Source organism: Sciurus vulgaris, assembly GCF_902686455.1.
Source record: "Sciurus vulgaris genome assembly, chromosome: 18".
Taxonomy (NCBI): domain Eukaryota; kingdom Metazoa; phylum Chordata; class Mammalia; order Rodentia; family Sciuridae; genus Sciurus; species Sciurus vulgaris.
This window is the reverse complement of record NC_136479.1, coordinates 3,949,564-3,963,187: the sequence shown is the minus strand read 5'-3', so window position 1 is coordinate 3,963,187 and position 13,624 is coordinate 3,949,564. Positions and strand designations below refer to the sequence as shown.

The following is a 13,624-nucleotide window of genomic DNA, read 5'->3' as shown; positions in this document are numbered from 1 at the left end:
GACTTGAACCCAGTGCCTCACACGTGCCAGGCAAGTGCTCCACCACTGAGCCATGACCCCATCCCTGTTGGAGAGATCTGAGATTCTGTAGGTCCTGAGCAATCCACACCATCACCAGTAGCATCCTTCCCACTCGTACCTCCATGGCCAGGACCCAGAGTGCAGACTCTCTCCTCCATAGCCGGAGAAGAGGGAGGACGTAGCTGGGCACATCACTTCCTCACCCATGCCTCAGTCTCTCCTTTTGAGACACGGGAGAACAACTGTCCCAAGCCTGCAGGGTCTCCTGAGGCCTGAGCAGCTGCTCTCATCTTGCCTGACAGTGAGCTGCCAGGTAGCTGCCTTTGAACTCTCCGCGAGCCAGCTGGACGCGGCTGGGCTTGAGCTAGCCACCCCAGGAGTCCCTCAGTTCTCCAGCTTACAGTGGCCCTGGCAGCCCAGGTGTGCACCTGCGAGGCCTGTCCACGGGGAAGGTGGGCAGGTGGGGCGGCCTGGGGCTCGGTGGTCACTTCCTCCTGCCCTGTGCCCTCCCACCCCCTCCAGCTCAGCTCCTCTGTGACTTTTCTCTGGTCCCCCAGCGGTGTTTTTCCTTTCCTAAATGAAAAACAGCTTTTTAGGGAGTGTCTCTTTTTTCCCTTGCAACAAGAATAACATGTATTCATATCAGGGCAAAGAAGTATAACCAAGTTAGTTAAAATCCCACAGAACCCCCACCAGCAATTAGCTGTGTGTCTGTCTGACCTTATGTCACACGTGTGTGCATGAGTGTGCATGTGAGTGTGAACAGGGCCCAGCACCGTTGATTTGCCTGGAGTAATGACTCAGAGTAACATGATGTGTTTGGGAGGTCATGCTGAACTGTTTTCTAACTTGGTTTGAATACTCTGGAAAAAAGAAGCCTCGTTCTGAAGGCTACGTGGGCTGGAAGGTCTTTTACTTTCTCTAAAAGATGTCATTATTTATGAATTTAATTACCCAGAAGTCTTCCAGAATGTTCCATCTTTTTTTTTACTTTTCATTAAAATTTTTTTACATAACACATTTTATTGCTATAAATGAAATTTGTTCAATATAGAACAATTAGAATATACAGAAGAATGCAAAGAGGAAAATTAAAGTCACTTAGAATCTTACTAGTTAGAAATATTGAACATTAAAATTTGGTGTTTTTTTTTTTTTCAGAGTATTCTTTCCTATGATTTTTTTCTTTTCTTTTTTTTTTAAATTGTTCTATGTAGTCGTACATGACTGCAGAATGCACTTGGAGTCATTGTACACGACTCGGGTCCAACTTTTCATTTCGGGTTGTACCAGAATGTTCCATCTTTTAGTAAGTGAGCTCCACATACTGTCGACCTAACCGTCTGAAGGGTGCAGTACAGTGGTGCTTAGCATGACATTTCCCGTCCCTGGAGGCAACCCCACCCACCCTGGGCACAGGTCCTCCTTCCTTCAGCCTGGTCCTCAGAGCCACGAAGCTGCTCTGGGTCTCCATGCATTTACTTAGTGTGGGTATTTCAAATAAACAGAATCCTACCCCAGGTGACCCTCTGTGTCTGCCAGATGTTCAGACAGGCAGAAAAGTGGGAGGAGTTGGACAGCAGACCTGCCCATCTCCACCACCCAGATTGGCCAGTGACGGCCACTCTTATGGCTTGTTCTCTCCTCTGTCCTGTGTGTGAGTGATTTATTGGGCATGTCAGTTCCGGTGACTTTAAGAACGCTTTCTCTTGAGGTATGGCTCATATAAAGTGTATAGGCACTTTTTTTGGGGGGGTACTGGGGATTGCATTGAAGGGCACTTTACCGCTGAGTTACCTCCCCAGCCCTTTTTACTTATTTTTATCTCGAGACAGGGTCTCACTAAGTTGCTGAGGTTAGCCTGCAATTTGCGATCCTCCTGCCTCTGTCTTCTGGGCTGCTGGGAGTACAGGCATGGCCACTGCGCCTGGTTAGACTCGCCCACCTTTAAGGGTTCACCTCCATAACTCTTCACTTGGGTAGGCAGCCATGTAACCACTGCCCAGGCAGAACAAAGAACATTTTCCAGAAAGCTCCTGGTGATTGTCCCAATCTGTGTCCCTCCGTGGCGGCCCGTTGCTGACCTCCTGCCTTTGATCAGTTCTGCTGACTTTGACCTCCTGAGCGTCCAGCGTCCCTCGCTCTCTCTTCCCTGTCTCAGCCAGCGTGTTGTGAGAGCGTGCCCGCCCCACCTGTGAACCAGGTGATGAGCGACTGGCTTCCCCTCTTTGCAAAATCAGTCTCTGATGCTGCAGCTGCCAGGAGGGCTCCCAGTCGAGGATGTAGAGCAAATGCCAGCTGCACCAAGAAGCCTGCTGTTAGGTGCAGTTCGCTGGCCAGGCTGGCCCTTGGGCGTGAGGGTCCCAGCTCTGCTGACCTCTCCACTTGGCCTCACTCGGCCCCGGAGCACCCTGTGCGCTGCCCTCCCTGAGCGGCCAGGGCAGTGCTGCCCAGATGCCTGCTCTTCCTCCCAGGGGAAGCCGAGTCCTTGCGCTGCACCAGGCGCCACGTCCCCTGTTCATTTCTTTTTCCTTTTGCCATCTCTTGTTCCGTTTCCATTTTTTCCTTTTCTAGTTCTGGGGGTGGAACCCAGGGCCGCGGGCCTGCTAAGCACGTGAGCTGCACCCAGCCCTCTCCCTGTCAGCAGCCTTGTCGCTGTGCATTTCACGGGTCACAAAGTACAGGCCATTCAAACGTGCTACGTGATGACTTTCAGTACCTTTAGCAAGTGGCATGGCAGTTGCCAGGAGTCCGATGCAGAGTGGTTTCATCTTGCGTCGAGGGGACATGAGCAGTGCTCTTGGTGCCACTGTGCCCCTGCCCCAGGCGGCTGCACATCTGCTCGCTCTGCCTGTTCAGGCCACTTCACAGGAGCAGAATCTCCCATCCTCGAGGTCTTTGTCCACTTCGTGTTTTGAGGTGCCATCTGTTACTCTCACTGAGCTGTGTTCCCCAGGCCACTTCGACTCTGTCATTTGGGGCTCGGCCGGTGGAACCCAGGGCCTCCGGCATGCAGGGCAAGCTGTGCCACTGAGCCAGGTCCCAGACCCAGCTCTGCTTCCTCTGCAGAGACGGGGACCCAGGTCGGCCGGGTCACCTCCCCTGCTGCATGTGGGTCCCTCAGGGATTCATCCCAGAGGCCCGGCATCTTAGGTGCTGACAAGGAAAGCTGACGGGCTACTCCAGACGCCTGCTCTCCCACCCAATTCCTGGCTCGGTCTTCCGTGAGCCAAGGCCCTGAACTCCCAGGCAGACTGTGACGGCCCCTCCTGCACATCCACCTGTGCTGCTCCTTCCCACCAGCCCCACCTGTGCACCAACTCCGCCCCTCGACCCCCATGGGGCCGCCCAGCCCACACCTCAGACCAACGTCCTCTCCCTGCCCAGCCCTGGAGACGCTGCTTTGAGGCTTGCCTGGGCCTGTGCTCTTTGTCCTCCCTTAGGGCCCTGCGTGCTCTGTGTCCCACAGGTCCTGCGTGCCCCACCCCTGCCTTCCAGCCCCAGGCTCCTCCCCACGCCCAGCCATGACTCGCACCCCTGGGGGCCTTTCCGTGGGCAGTTCTCTGCCCGGATCGCCTTCCCTTTACCCATCCTTGGCTGTGTTGCGGCCTCAGAGGGGCCCCCTGGGTCCCTGGGGCTGAAGGGGGTCTCCCTGCTTCCCTCTGGCACATGCTCTTCACAGCACTGGCTGGTGGGAACTTGAAGTCACCTTCGTGAGGCTGCTGGTGACTGACCTTGCAAGCAGTCCCCAGACCAGACTGTACATGCTAGGCAGGCAGGGCCCCCTGTCTACAGCCGTGTCCCAGTGACCAGCATGTAGTAGGCCTGGCCAGAGGGGGGGCGGGAAGGGCCCAGGAGCCTCCTGCTGGTCCTGCTGCTCCCGCTGCCTCCCATGGCCACAGAGCCCACTCTGAGTCCCCACCCATTGTCCCCTTTCTCTCACGACCCTCACAGGACCTGGCACGGCTGCAGGAGGGCCAGCAACCTGAGCACCGGGACGTGGTCCTGCAGAAGGTGTCGGACTCCGAGAAGCTGCTGTTTGTGTTGGAGGCGGACGCGGCCATCGCCAAGCACAAGAAGCACCCCCAGGGGGACATGATTGCTGAAGAGTAGGTCCATCCCCAGGGAACCATTTAGCAAGGGGGCCAGGCAGGAGGGCCTGCAGCCTGTCCACACACCGGAGTCCCAGATGGGCCTTGCTGAGGGCTGCCTGGATGTAGCACTTGGGCTGGGTGCGTCACGCTCTCCCACGACGCTCCGACTCTGCGTCTGGAAAGCTGAGGCCCAGGGAGTGCGTGCTCTTGTTCTGGTCAGAGCATGGCCAGGGCTCCCTGCCGGCTCAGTTTTGGAGGGTCCTCGTGGCTGCAGCCCCACAACTTCTGGGCTGGTCACCCACCCTCAGCTCAGCACGGGTGAGCGGCCCGGGACCCTCCCCTGGCCCACAGCCCCTGCGCCTATCCATCACGGCTACTGCTGGACAGTGGGCTCCAGTGGTCCTGCCTGCTTCTTCAGGAACCTTCTGTGGCTCTGGCATAGAGAAGGCCCCTGGGAAATGCCGATGGAGGGAGGAGGTTGAGGGGAAGTGGGCGGGAGGGTAGGAGGCTGCAGGCCACCATCGCCCTGTCCTCCCAGGCCACGGGTAGAAAGCCCACACTGGGGCTGGGAGGGGCCTGTCCCTGGGCCCCACTCACAGGGCGGCCTCTCCCCGTTCAGCATCCGTCAGCTGAAGGAGCGAGTGGTCAACCTCCGTGAGAAGCACAAGCAGATCTACAACCTGGCGGCGAGGGAGGTGGCGCCTGAGGTCAACTGGGCGGCGCTGGTGGAGGAGAAGCTGGTATGGCCTGGCAGGGGCTGCACGTGTGCTGGGAGAGCCCGCTGTCCTTCGGGGGAGGGGCCACTGTCCCCATGTCCCCATGAGAAGAGGGAGAGCCACAGTGTCGGCCTGGCCACATCCTGGGTGACGCAGCACAGGTAGAGATTAGGACCTTCCCTGCCAGTGTGCCCCATTCCCAGGCCGGGCTCGCGGGGGCCCTGGCAGGGCGCGGTGGGCAGGCAGGGATGGCCAGACGCCTGGCCCCCGTGTCCTCGCCTGTCCATCTCCGCCAGGGTGCGGTCAGGGCTGTTGCAGATGCGCGTCCAGGCGTGGGTCTCAGCTCTCCACTCTGGGTGGCACCACCCTGGCAGGTGCCCTCCCCTCGCCCAGCCTGGGTTTCCCCATCTGTGAGATAGAAGCAGTGACCTGGGCGGGCCTCTGAGGCTGCTGTGACCCAGCCATCATCAGCGGCACAGGTGCCCACGGCCTCGGCTGCGTCTCTGAGGGCCCTGCGTCCACTCCAGCTGTCCTGTGAGGATGGGAGCACCATCCCGCATCCAGGGCAGAGAGCCCAGGGAGGCCGACGGGGCGGTTGCGAGTCCCGCCAGCTCACCCCTCCTGTGCCGTCTCCTGCCTGCCCACCAGGACAAGCTGAGTGGCCAGAGCTTTGGGACGGACCTGCCGCTGGTGGACAGCCAAGTGGAGCAGCACAACATCTTCCACAATGAGGTCAAGGCCATCGGGCCCCACCTGGCCAAGAACGGGGACAAGGTGGGCAAGTGCGGCGACTGGGGGACCTGGGGAGGGGTGCGCCTGCACCCGCCCTCCCCTGAACTCTCGGTTCCACCCTCAGGAGCAGAACAGCGAGCTCCAGGCCAAGTACCAGAAGCTGCTGGTGAGAAGCTCTGGGGAAAGACTGCCACCTACGGGGAGGAGACGCTTGGGGTCGAGGGGACAACTCGCCCTCCTAAACGTGACATGGGCACGTGATAAATGTCCCCATCAGAACGGAAGGGACGTCCATGGGAAGGGACAGTACTCCAGCCCCTTCCTCTTGGTGCATGGAAACTGTGATCGACTCGGGGGTACCACCCGTCCTGCAACGGGCTGCTTGTTCATTAAGCACCTGCTGTATGCAGCACACCACACTGCGTGCTTTCTGGATGGAATCCCCCTTTTTCCATCTTCAGAAGAGACCCGCTCCTTTAGCTTGCTCCCACAAATGCTTCCTTGCTGTGATCCTCTCACACCCTGATGTCTGAACACGGGCGGCCTGGCCTGGTGGTCAGGAGCTGGCCTGCTGTACCCGTGCTTGTTGGAGCTGAGACCTTGAGTGAGTTGCTTAGTCACTGGGAGCCTCAGTTTCCTCATCTGAAAATGGAGTTGCTACGTGACCCTGTCTCACAGGGTTCCCCGAGGACTAAACTGGTTAATGTTGGAGGTGTCCTCGGCTCTCGCCTCTCAGCGGCAGTTCTTATTCTTCAGGGCAAAATGTGAGCCTCTCGCTCCTGCCCTCCTGCCCTGTCCCCCTTCTTCCTAGCCATAAGTGGTTCCAGGTGCTCCTTTTCTTCCAAGCCTTCAAGATGGTCAAAGTAGAACTTGGTACTGATATTTGTTGAGCACCAGGTGCCTGCCAGTCTCTGCCTGTGGGTCAGTGTTGCCGTTTTCAGCTGGATAAACTGGCTTCAGGACACCGTCAGCCCTGAGAGGGTCTTGTCTGTTTCGCTCTCTAGACCTGTGCCCAGCATGTAGTAGATGCTCAGTAAACGCCTACTGAATGAATGGGGTTTGGAGAGTGGGGTGGCTATCCAAGGGGTCCCTGCAGGAGGCGGGGAGGGAGGCAGCTGGGCCCAGCACTGTCCTTGTCCTTGCAGGCGGCGTCACAGGCACGGCAGCAGCACCTGAGCTCACTGCAGGACTACATGCAGCGCTGCACCAATGAGCTTTACTGGCTGGACCAGCAGGCCCGGGACCGTGTGCAGTACGACTGGAGTGACCGCAACCTCGACTACCCCAGCCGCCGGCGCCAGTATGAGGTGGGCCCCGGGCCTGGGCACGGGTCCGGGAGGGCCTGGGGCTGCTGGCTGGGCACTGAGGCCTCTTGCCTACCCCATGCAGAATTTCATCAACCGGAACCTGGAGGCCAAGGAAGAGAGGATCAACAAGCTGCACAGCGAGGGCGACCAGCTGCTGGCGGCTGAGCATCCTGGGAGGAACGCCATCGAGGTGGTGTGCCTGGAAGGGGCTGCCTCCTCTGCCCAGCAGCCCGGGAGGTGGAGGTCCCATGACCGGGCCCCGTGCCTGCCCACGGCTGTGCCTCCTCCACCCCGCTCTGCCCGACTCTGCCTCCTCTGTTATCTCAGTCCTTCTCCATGTCCTGCCCCAGCTCCTGGGCTTTGGAAGCCAGTGTGTGACCCGCCTTAGTTCCTGAGGCCACCGTGCCAAAGTACCACTAACCCGGTAGCTTCACACCCCAGAAATCCACGGGCTCACAGCTCTGGAGGCCAGACTTTGGAGCCCAGGCCCGGGGTCGGCCCCTCCACTCCCACCTCCGCTGTGTGGCCTTTCCCCTGCACGCCTGTGGCTTTGCTTCTTATAAGCACACCCCGTTGGATCCAGGGCCACCCTGTTCCTTCACTAGTCCATCTGCAAAGATCTCTTTCCAGATGAGGTCGCAGTCTAGTTCATATGTCTAGGGGAGACACTCAGCCCTGATTCTCAGCCCCTGTGATACCTTCATGGAAACGCTTAAGGGAGGAGCTCTGGGTGGATGCGACCCCCTCTCGTCCCTTGGGCCTGGCACACCTGGACACAGTGGCCCCTCTTCTCCTCCTCCCATCCCTGAGCACAAGCTGGCTACCTCTGTGGGAGCTGCTCCAGGCGAGGCCAGGTGCCTCCCCCACACACACACTGCTCCCTGGCCTGGGCTGGTGTGGCTCCCTGGTCAGCAGAGGCCGCCCTCCTTTTCCCGGCAGGCACACATGGAGGCCGTGCACGCAGACTGGAAGGAGTACCTGAACCTTCTCATCTGTGAGGAGAGCCACCTGAAGTTCATGGAGGACTACCACCAGGTACCCTGTGGGTTAGGCCCCAGTTGTGGACACTCAGAACCTGCCTGGCTCACTGGCCCTGTGGGCTCCATCCAGGAGGCTGGCAGCATGGCCCAGGCTTGCTGAGCCCCTGTCCATCTCCCTGGGGACCAGGTGGAAGGGTGTGATCAAGCAAGTCACTGGGGCCCACAAATGAGCGTGTGGGTTTTTAATTTTGGTGAAATAAACATAAGACTGCTTGAGCCCCGCCCCCAGCACTTGAGATGAGTGTTGCGTGTTGCCCAGGCTGGCCTTGAGCTACTGGGCTCAAGGGACCCTCCTGCCTCAGCCTTCCGAGCAGCTGGACTACAGGCGCAGGCCGCTGACCGGCCCTTTTAGCCATTCTAACTGCAACTCGCTACCCTCTCAGAACTGTGCCACATCCCCTCGTCATCAGAGACTGACTCTGCCGCAGTCCTTGCCTGTTGCCTCCCAGCCCTGGTGGCCTCTAATCTGTGTGCTCTGTGACCTCTCCCTATCTAGAGGTTTCACATCTAGGATGGACGGAGTGTGTGAGACGCACCACGTCTGTCCTTTCGTGTCTGACTGGGCTCGCTGAGCATGGCACCCTCAAGGTGCACCCATGTTGCAGTGTGGCTGAGCAGTGTCCGCTGAGCGGATGGACTGCACTGTTTCCCCGGCCATTCGTTGATGGGCCCTTGTTTGTTTCCAGAGGAATTTGTTTGTACTAGGGATGGAACCCAGGGGCGCTCTACCACTGAGCTACCTCCCCAGTCCTTTTTATTGTTTATCTTGAGACAAGGTCTTGCTAGGTTGCTGAGGCTGGCCTCAAACACAGGGTCCTCCTGCCTCGCCTCCCGAGGAACTGGGGTTACCCGTGTGTGCCACGGCACCTGGCAGGAATGTGTGATTGGAGGTCTGGAAATGGAAACGTGAACTCGGGTGACACTATGTGACTCCTGGTTGAGTGTCTGAGCTGCAGTGTGAGCTTCACAGGGATCCCAAGTCCTGTTCGTGGCCGCAGCCCGGGAGAGAGCTAACAGTGACAAGTCAGCAAGAGAATTCCAAGAACAAAGGGGAGCCCTGTATATATCAAGGCTTCAAGTGACAGTACAAGTCACATGCTGCTGAGCAAGAGAAATGCATCCTGAGGCAATGCCGGCTTTGTGCTAGCATCATAGAGTGTACTTGCTCTAATTAAGCTGGCTCAGTGTCACTAGGTGACACTTCAGGGACCGCCATGGTACATGTTGTCTGTCATTGACCAAAACCTCACTGTGGCATATGACTACATGGCATCAAGTCAGGGTGTTCTGCACGGAGAGAGGAATGGAGTAAGGAACCCAAACTCACAGGAGCATGAGGGGAAGCTTTCGCCTGGTGGCGGTGTCTCAGGGACCGCACAGGGAGCCGGCTTCTTCCCTAAGAGGACCCAGGAGCTGGGCTCTGGAGGGAAGAGGTGTCCTGAGGCCCGGAGCGTTCACTCTTGGATTCGGGATGAGTGGGCACTCCAGCCCTGCCTGGGGTGAGCTCAAAGCCACAACTGGAAGTCACTGGCGGCTTCCTGTCTGATGGGGCCACCTGGTCTCCCCTAGTTCCACAGAGATGTGCAAGATGCTCAGGAGCTGCTGCGCAAGGTGGACTCGGACCTGAACCAGAAATACAGCCCTGACTTCAAGGACCGATACCAGATCGAGCTGCTGTTGCGGGAGCTGGACGTGAGTGGCAGGACGGCCCGCCAGCCCAGCCAGGGTTCCCCGCCACCAAGCCACGGCATGGGTCTCATGCCGCCGTGCTCCGCCCTCTGCAGGACCAGGAGAAGGCTCTGGACAAGTACGAGGATGTGGTGCGGGGGCTGCAGAAGCGAGGGCAGCAGGTGGTGCCGCTAAAGTACCGCCGGGAGACCCCGCTCAAGCCCATCCCTGTGGAGGCGCTCTGTGACTTTGAGGGTGACCAGGTGAGCACCCGCCAGGAGCTCTGGGCAGGCTGGACCCTGTCTCTGAAGAGCCTTAGGGGGAGCACGGCTGGGTCCGGGGCCTCGCACCACCTTTTAGGAACCAGCACCTGTGCCTGTCGTTGGCGCCTCTACCTCCTTCCCGTGGTCACAGCCATGCACCCACACGCCCTGCCCTCCAGCCCGGCCTTACGTCCCAGCAGCTTCGCGAGTCCCAGGGAAGCGTCTCAGGGCCCCATTTGAGTTACATGCCCCCAAGCCAGCCACTGCGGCTGGGGAATGCCAGGCCTCAGGCACAGGCCGTGTCCATCTGGGAGCGGTGACATCACATGGACCGGAGTGTGCCGAGCTGGCAGACCGTCCCTTCCCTTGGTGCCAGCCCCTCTCACTTCTATGTCCAAATGTCCTGGGGAGGGTCAGAGAGATGGGCTAAGATTCCTCAGGCCCAAGAGCTGGGGGCACAAGAGGCCGAGGGCAACTGGGCCCCAGGCCGTGGAGCAAGGCAGTTCCTCACCTCCGGGTTGTTCGGTCTGCCCCTGCCAGGGCCCCATCTCACGGGGCTACAGCTACACCCTGCAGAAGAACAGCGGGGAGAGCTGGGAGCTCACTGACGGTGCAGGCAACAGGCTGAGCGCCCCAGCGGTCTGCTTCATGATTCCCCCCACTGACCCTGAAGCCCTGGCTCTGGTGGACAGGTATGAGGGCAGAGGAGGGAGCCAGCACGCACTGACCGGCCCTGGGCTTCACAGCCCTGGCCTCCTGACTCGGGATGAGGGAGGGCTGTCGTCTCACCTACACCCCCTTGGAGGGTAAAGGGGCAGAGCTGTTGGTCTGGCAAGCATGTTCGCTCTTAGTCCTGTAGCACCGCCTACTGCCCAGCTGGCTCAGGCCCTCAGCTGGAGGACTCTGTCCTGGCCCCTGCCCCTCCTCTTGGCCCCACACACCGTCCCGGCTGCATGTACCACATTTCACTAAGATGATTTGTGTACGCATCGGTCTCATCGGGCCTATGCTTCCTGAGGCCAGTGTTTCCAGGGCCAAATTTAGTGCCTGTTACAAAGAACTCAGCTGAATCAGTGACTGATTCCAGGAACGCCTTGATTTATACAGCCCACAACTATTGAGCTCCTACTGTGTACTGCTCCCTCAGGGGTCCTACATTGGTAGAGAAAACTAATGAACAAAACAGATCCTTTTAGGTAGTGACAGCTGCAATGAGGAGCAGAAAGGAAGGAGGGAAAAGGGAGAAAAATGGGGAAGAGAGGAGAGAGGGTCTTTCTGAACCCCGGATCATAGAGGCCAGTGTTACAGCCAGCCCTTGCCACAGCCATTGTGTTCTGTCTTGTGCCAGACAGATTGTGGGGGATTGAACTCGGAGCACTGCATATGCTAGGCAAGTACTTTGGTCACTAAGTTACATCCCCAGCCCAGCCCCCTTTTTAAATTTCGAGGCCGTATTACTAAGTTACCAAGGCTGGCCTTGAACTTGGGCTCCTCCCCTCAGCCTCCTGAGTAGCTGGGGTTGCAGGTGTGCGCCACCACACCTGGCTCCCAGCCCGGTGTTCACTTCTCAAAGCACTCTGGGAGCCACCTGGCTCCTCTCGGATGTTTGTTCAGCTAGAGTCCAGGGTCCTGCCTCTGCAGAGGGGGTGGTGGGCTGCCCAGGTCCAGCACGTTCTTGCTCTCACAGCCTGGACAGCCAGTACCGGAGTGTGCGGCAGAAGGCGGCGGGGAGCAGGCAGGCACTCCAGCAGCGGCACGAAGTGCTGAAGACGGAGAACCCTGGAGGCGGGTAGCAGGGCTGCCTGCCAAGGGTCGGGCACCAGGGTGGAGGGGCCACACCGAGGGCCTATGCTGTGCATGGGGTGGCAAGGGACTGGCTAGATGGGTGGGGAGGTTAGGCCAGCCCGGAGGTCCCCGCTGGCCTCCTGGGACCCCTCTGGGCCTCATGCCCCCTCTGTCCCCGCTGACTCTACGTCCTCCTACCACAGATGCCTCTGACCTGCAGGGAAGGCAGCTGCTGGCCAGATTGGACAAGGTGGCCAGTGACCTGGACCGACAGGAGAAGGCCATCACAGGGATTCTGCGGCCACCCCTGGAGCAGGGCCGGGCTGTGCAGGACAGTGAGGAGCGGGCCAAAGATCTCAAGGTACTTTGGGCTGGGACACCTGCTGGACCTGTGCCTGAGTTTCACCCCATGGTCTTGGGACATTTGTGGCAGGCTCTCCATTGGGACAGTCTATTGCTGCGATCAGGTCCTGAGTCATGGATGATGGGCTGTTCCTGTGCCCTCCCGGGTTCTGGATCAGGGCAGGGCCAAGGAGGTGTTCAGTGCTGCCTCTGTGTGGCTTGTCAACTGACTGGGATTGTAGCCATTATGGCAGCCACCAGGGCGGCCCACACAGGTCGGTGCTAAGCCAGAGACCATGAGTACGGTGGCACTGTGGACTTGGCGAGTTCAGAGCCAGATCACTAGCTACTTACCCAAGACGTGTCACTGAAGCCCCTGAGGCACAGTCCCTAAAGTGAAATGGGCTGGTTCCTACTTGAGGGGGTACTGGAAGGATACAGGGTGATGCAGGCACCCTCCCTTCAGCCACTGCCTCCTTTCACGCACTTTCCTGAGCGCTCCACGGTGGGACCATCACCCTGGTTTTACAGGGGAAGCAGGCTTAGAAGGTGGCCCCTGAGGCAGCCTCATGAGTTAGGGCCCAGGGGACGCCTGGTACAGGGGTGAGGGTGGAGGTGCCAAGGCGCTTCCTGAGCATCTTGTAGTCATGGTACCCCCACCTGTGAATGGGAGAAAACCTACCTACTCTGGAGGGTTGCCCCAGAGATCCTGCAGACTCGTCTGTGCTCAGAGGTAAGTCCTCGGCGACTACCTATTCACTGTATCACCATCATCCATCTCAGCCCACCCATATCAGGGATCCTGGAGATGCTCACTAAACATGCAGGACCTGGTCAGGCTGGGTGGTGTGGGCCAGGCCTCGCCAGCTGTTTCTGCTGGCCCTGCAGTGTGGGATTTTGTGCCCACCCTGTGCACATCCTTGAGGGAAGGGGCTGCCAGGCTGGGGCTGACCCAGGGTTCTGGTCCCCACAGAACATCGCCAACGAGCTGCTGCGGATGGAGCCCGAGAAGGCGCAGAGCACGGCGGAGTGTCAGGCCTTCGTGCAGGCGCTCCCAGGCAGTGGCACTGCACCCCTGCTGAAAACCCGGGTCGAGGACCTCAACAGGAAATATGAGCGCCTTGTGCAGCTGCTGGACTCAGCCCAGGAGAAGTGGGTGGCAGGCGTGCTGTGGGGAGGCTGGGGTGGGGTCAAGGAGCCAGCCCCCCACTCCTGACCTGTGTCCTCAGAGTCCATGTGGCCAGCTGCCTGGAGAAGAGCCTGCAGCAGGGCCGAGAGCTACTGGCCATGCATGAGAACCGGCTCACCCAGGACGACACGGTGCCTGAGAGTGGCTGTGTCATGGACAGCAAGAGGCAGGAGCTGGAGGTGAGTCTGCAGCTCAAGTCCCGGAACCTCCCTCTGAGCTGACTGCTGGCCGCAGACACATCTTTCCTGCCCACCTTGAGACAAACAAGGACACTGAGGCCTGAGAGGTCCCAGCAGCCAGTCCCTACAGGTTTGGAGAGTCTATGGTGTATCAAATTGGGAGTAAAAAGGGAGGCCACGGCTCTGATCCCAGCTGCTCCAGCCATCAGGGAGCTGCATCAAGCTGGGTCTCAGGATGTCCACGGAGGCAGGGCATGCCAGGCCCGCAGCCACTGGCCCTGGGTTGCA

At 59.2% G+C, this 13,624-nt stretch overlaps 1 protein-coding gene across 2 annotated transcripts in view; it reads left to right on the top strand.

Moving 5' to 3' along the window:
• The window catches only part of PPL (periplakin), a 39,997-nt gene that overhangs the window by 17,501 nt on the left and 8,872 nt on the right, over positions 1-13,624 (top strand). For both annotated transcript variants that reach the window (XM_079121690.1, XM_079121689.1), the window contains exons 3-16: positions 3,976-4,130; positions 4,735-4,855; positions 5,480-5,605; positions 5,688-5,729; positions 6,709-6,870; positions 6,953-7,060; positions 7,810-7,905; positions 9,480-9,602; positions 9,695-9,841; positions 10,382-10,533; positions 11,529-11,626; positions 11,830-11,987; positions 12,942-13,120; positions 13,198-13,336. In XM_079121690.1, the coding sequence (XP_078977816.1) occupies positions 3,976-4,130; positions 4,735-4,855; positions 5,480-5,605; positions 5,688-5,729; positions 6,709-6,870; positions 6,953-7,060; positions 7,810-7,905; positions 9,480-9,602; positions 9,695-9,841; positions 10,382-10,533; positions 11,529-11,626; positions 11,830-11,987; positions 12,942-13,120; positions 13,198-13,336 (1,806 nt within the window). The remainder of the gene's footprint in view (positions 1-3,975; positions 4,131-4,734; positions 4,856-5,479; positions 5,606-5,687; positions 5,730-6,708; positions 6,871-6,952; positions 7,061-7,809; positions 7,906-9,479; positions 9,603-9,694; positions 9,842-10,381; positions 10,534-11,528; positions 11,627-11,829; positions 11,988-12,941; positions 13,121-13,197; positions 13,337-13,624) is intronic.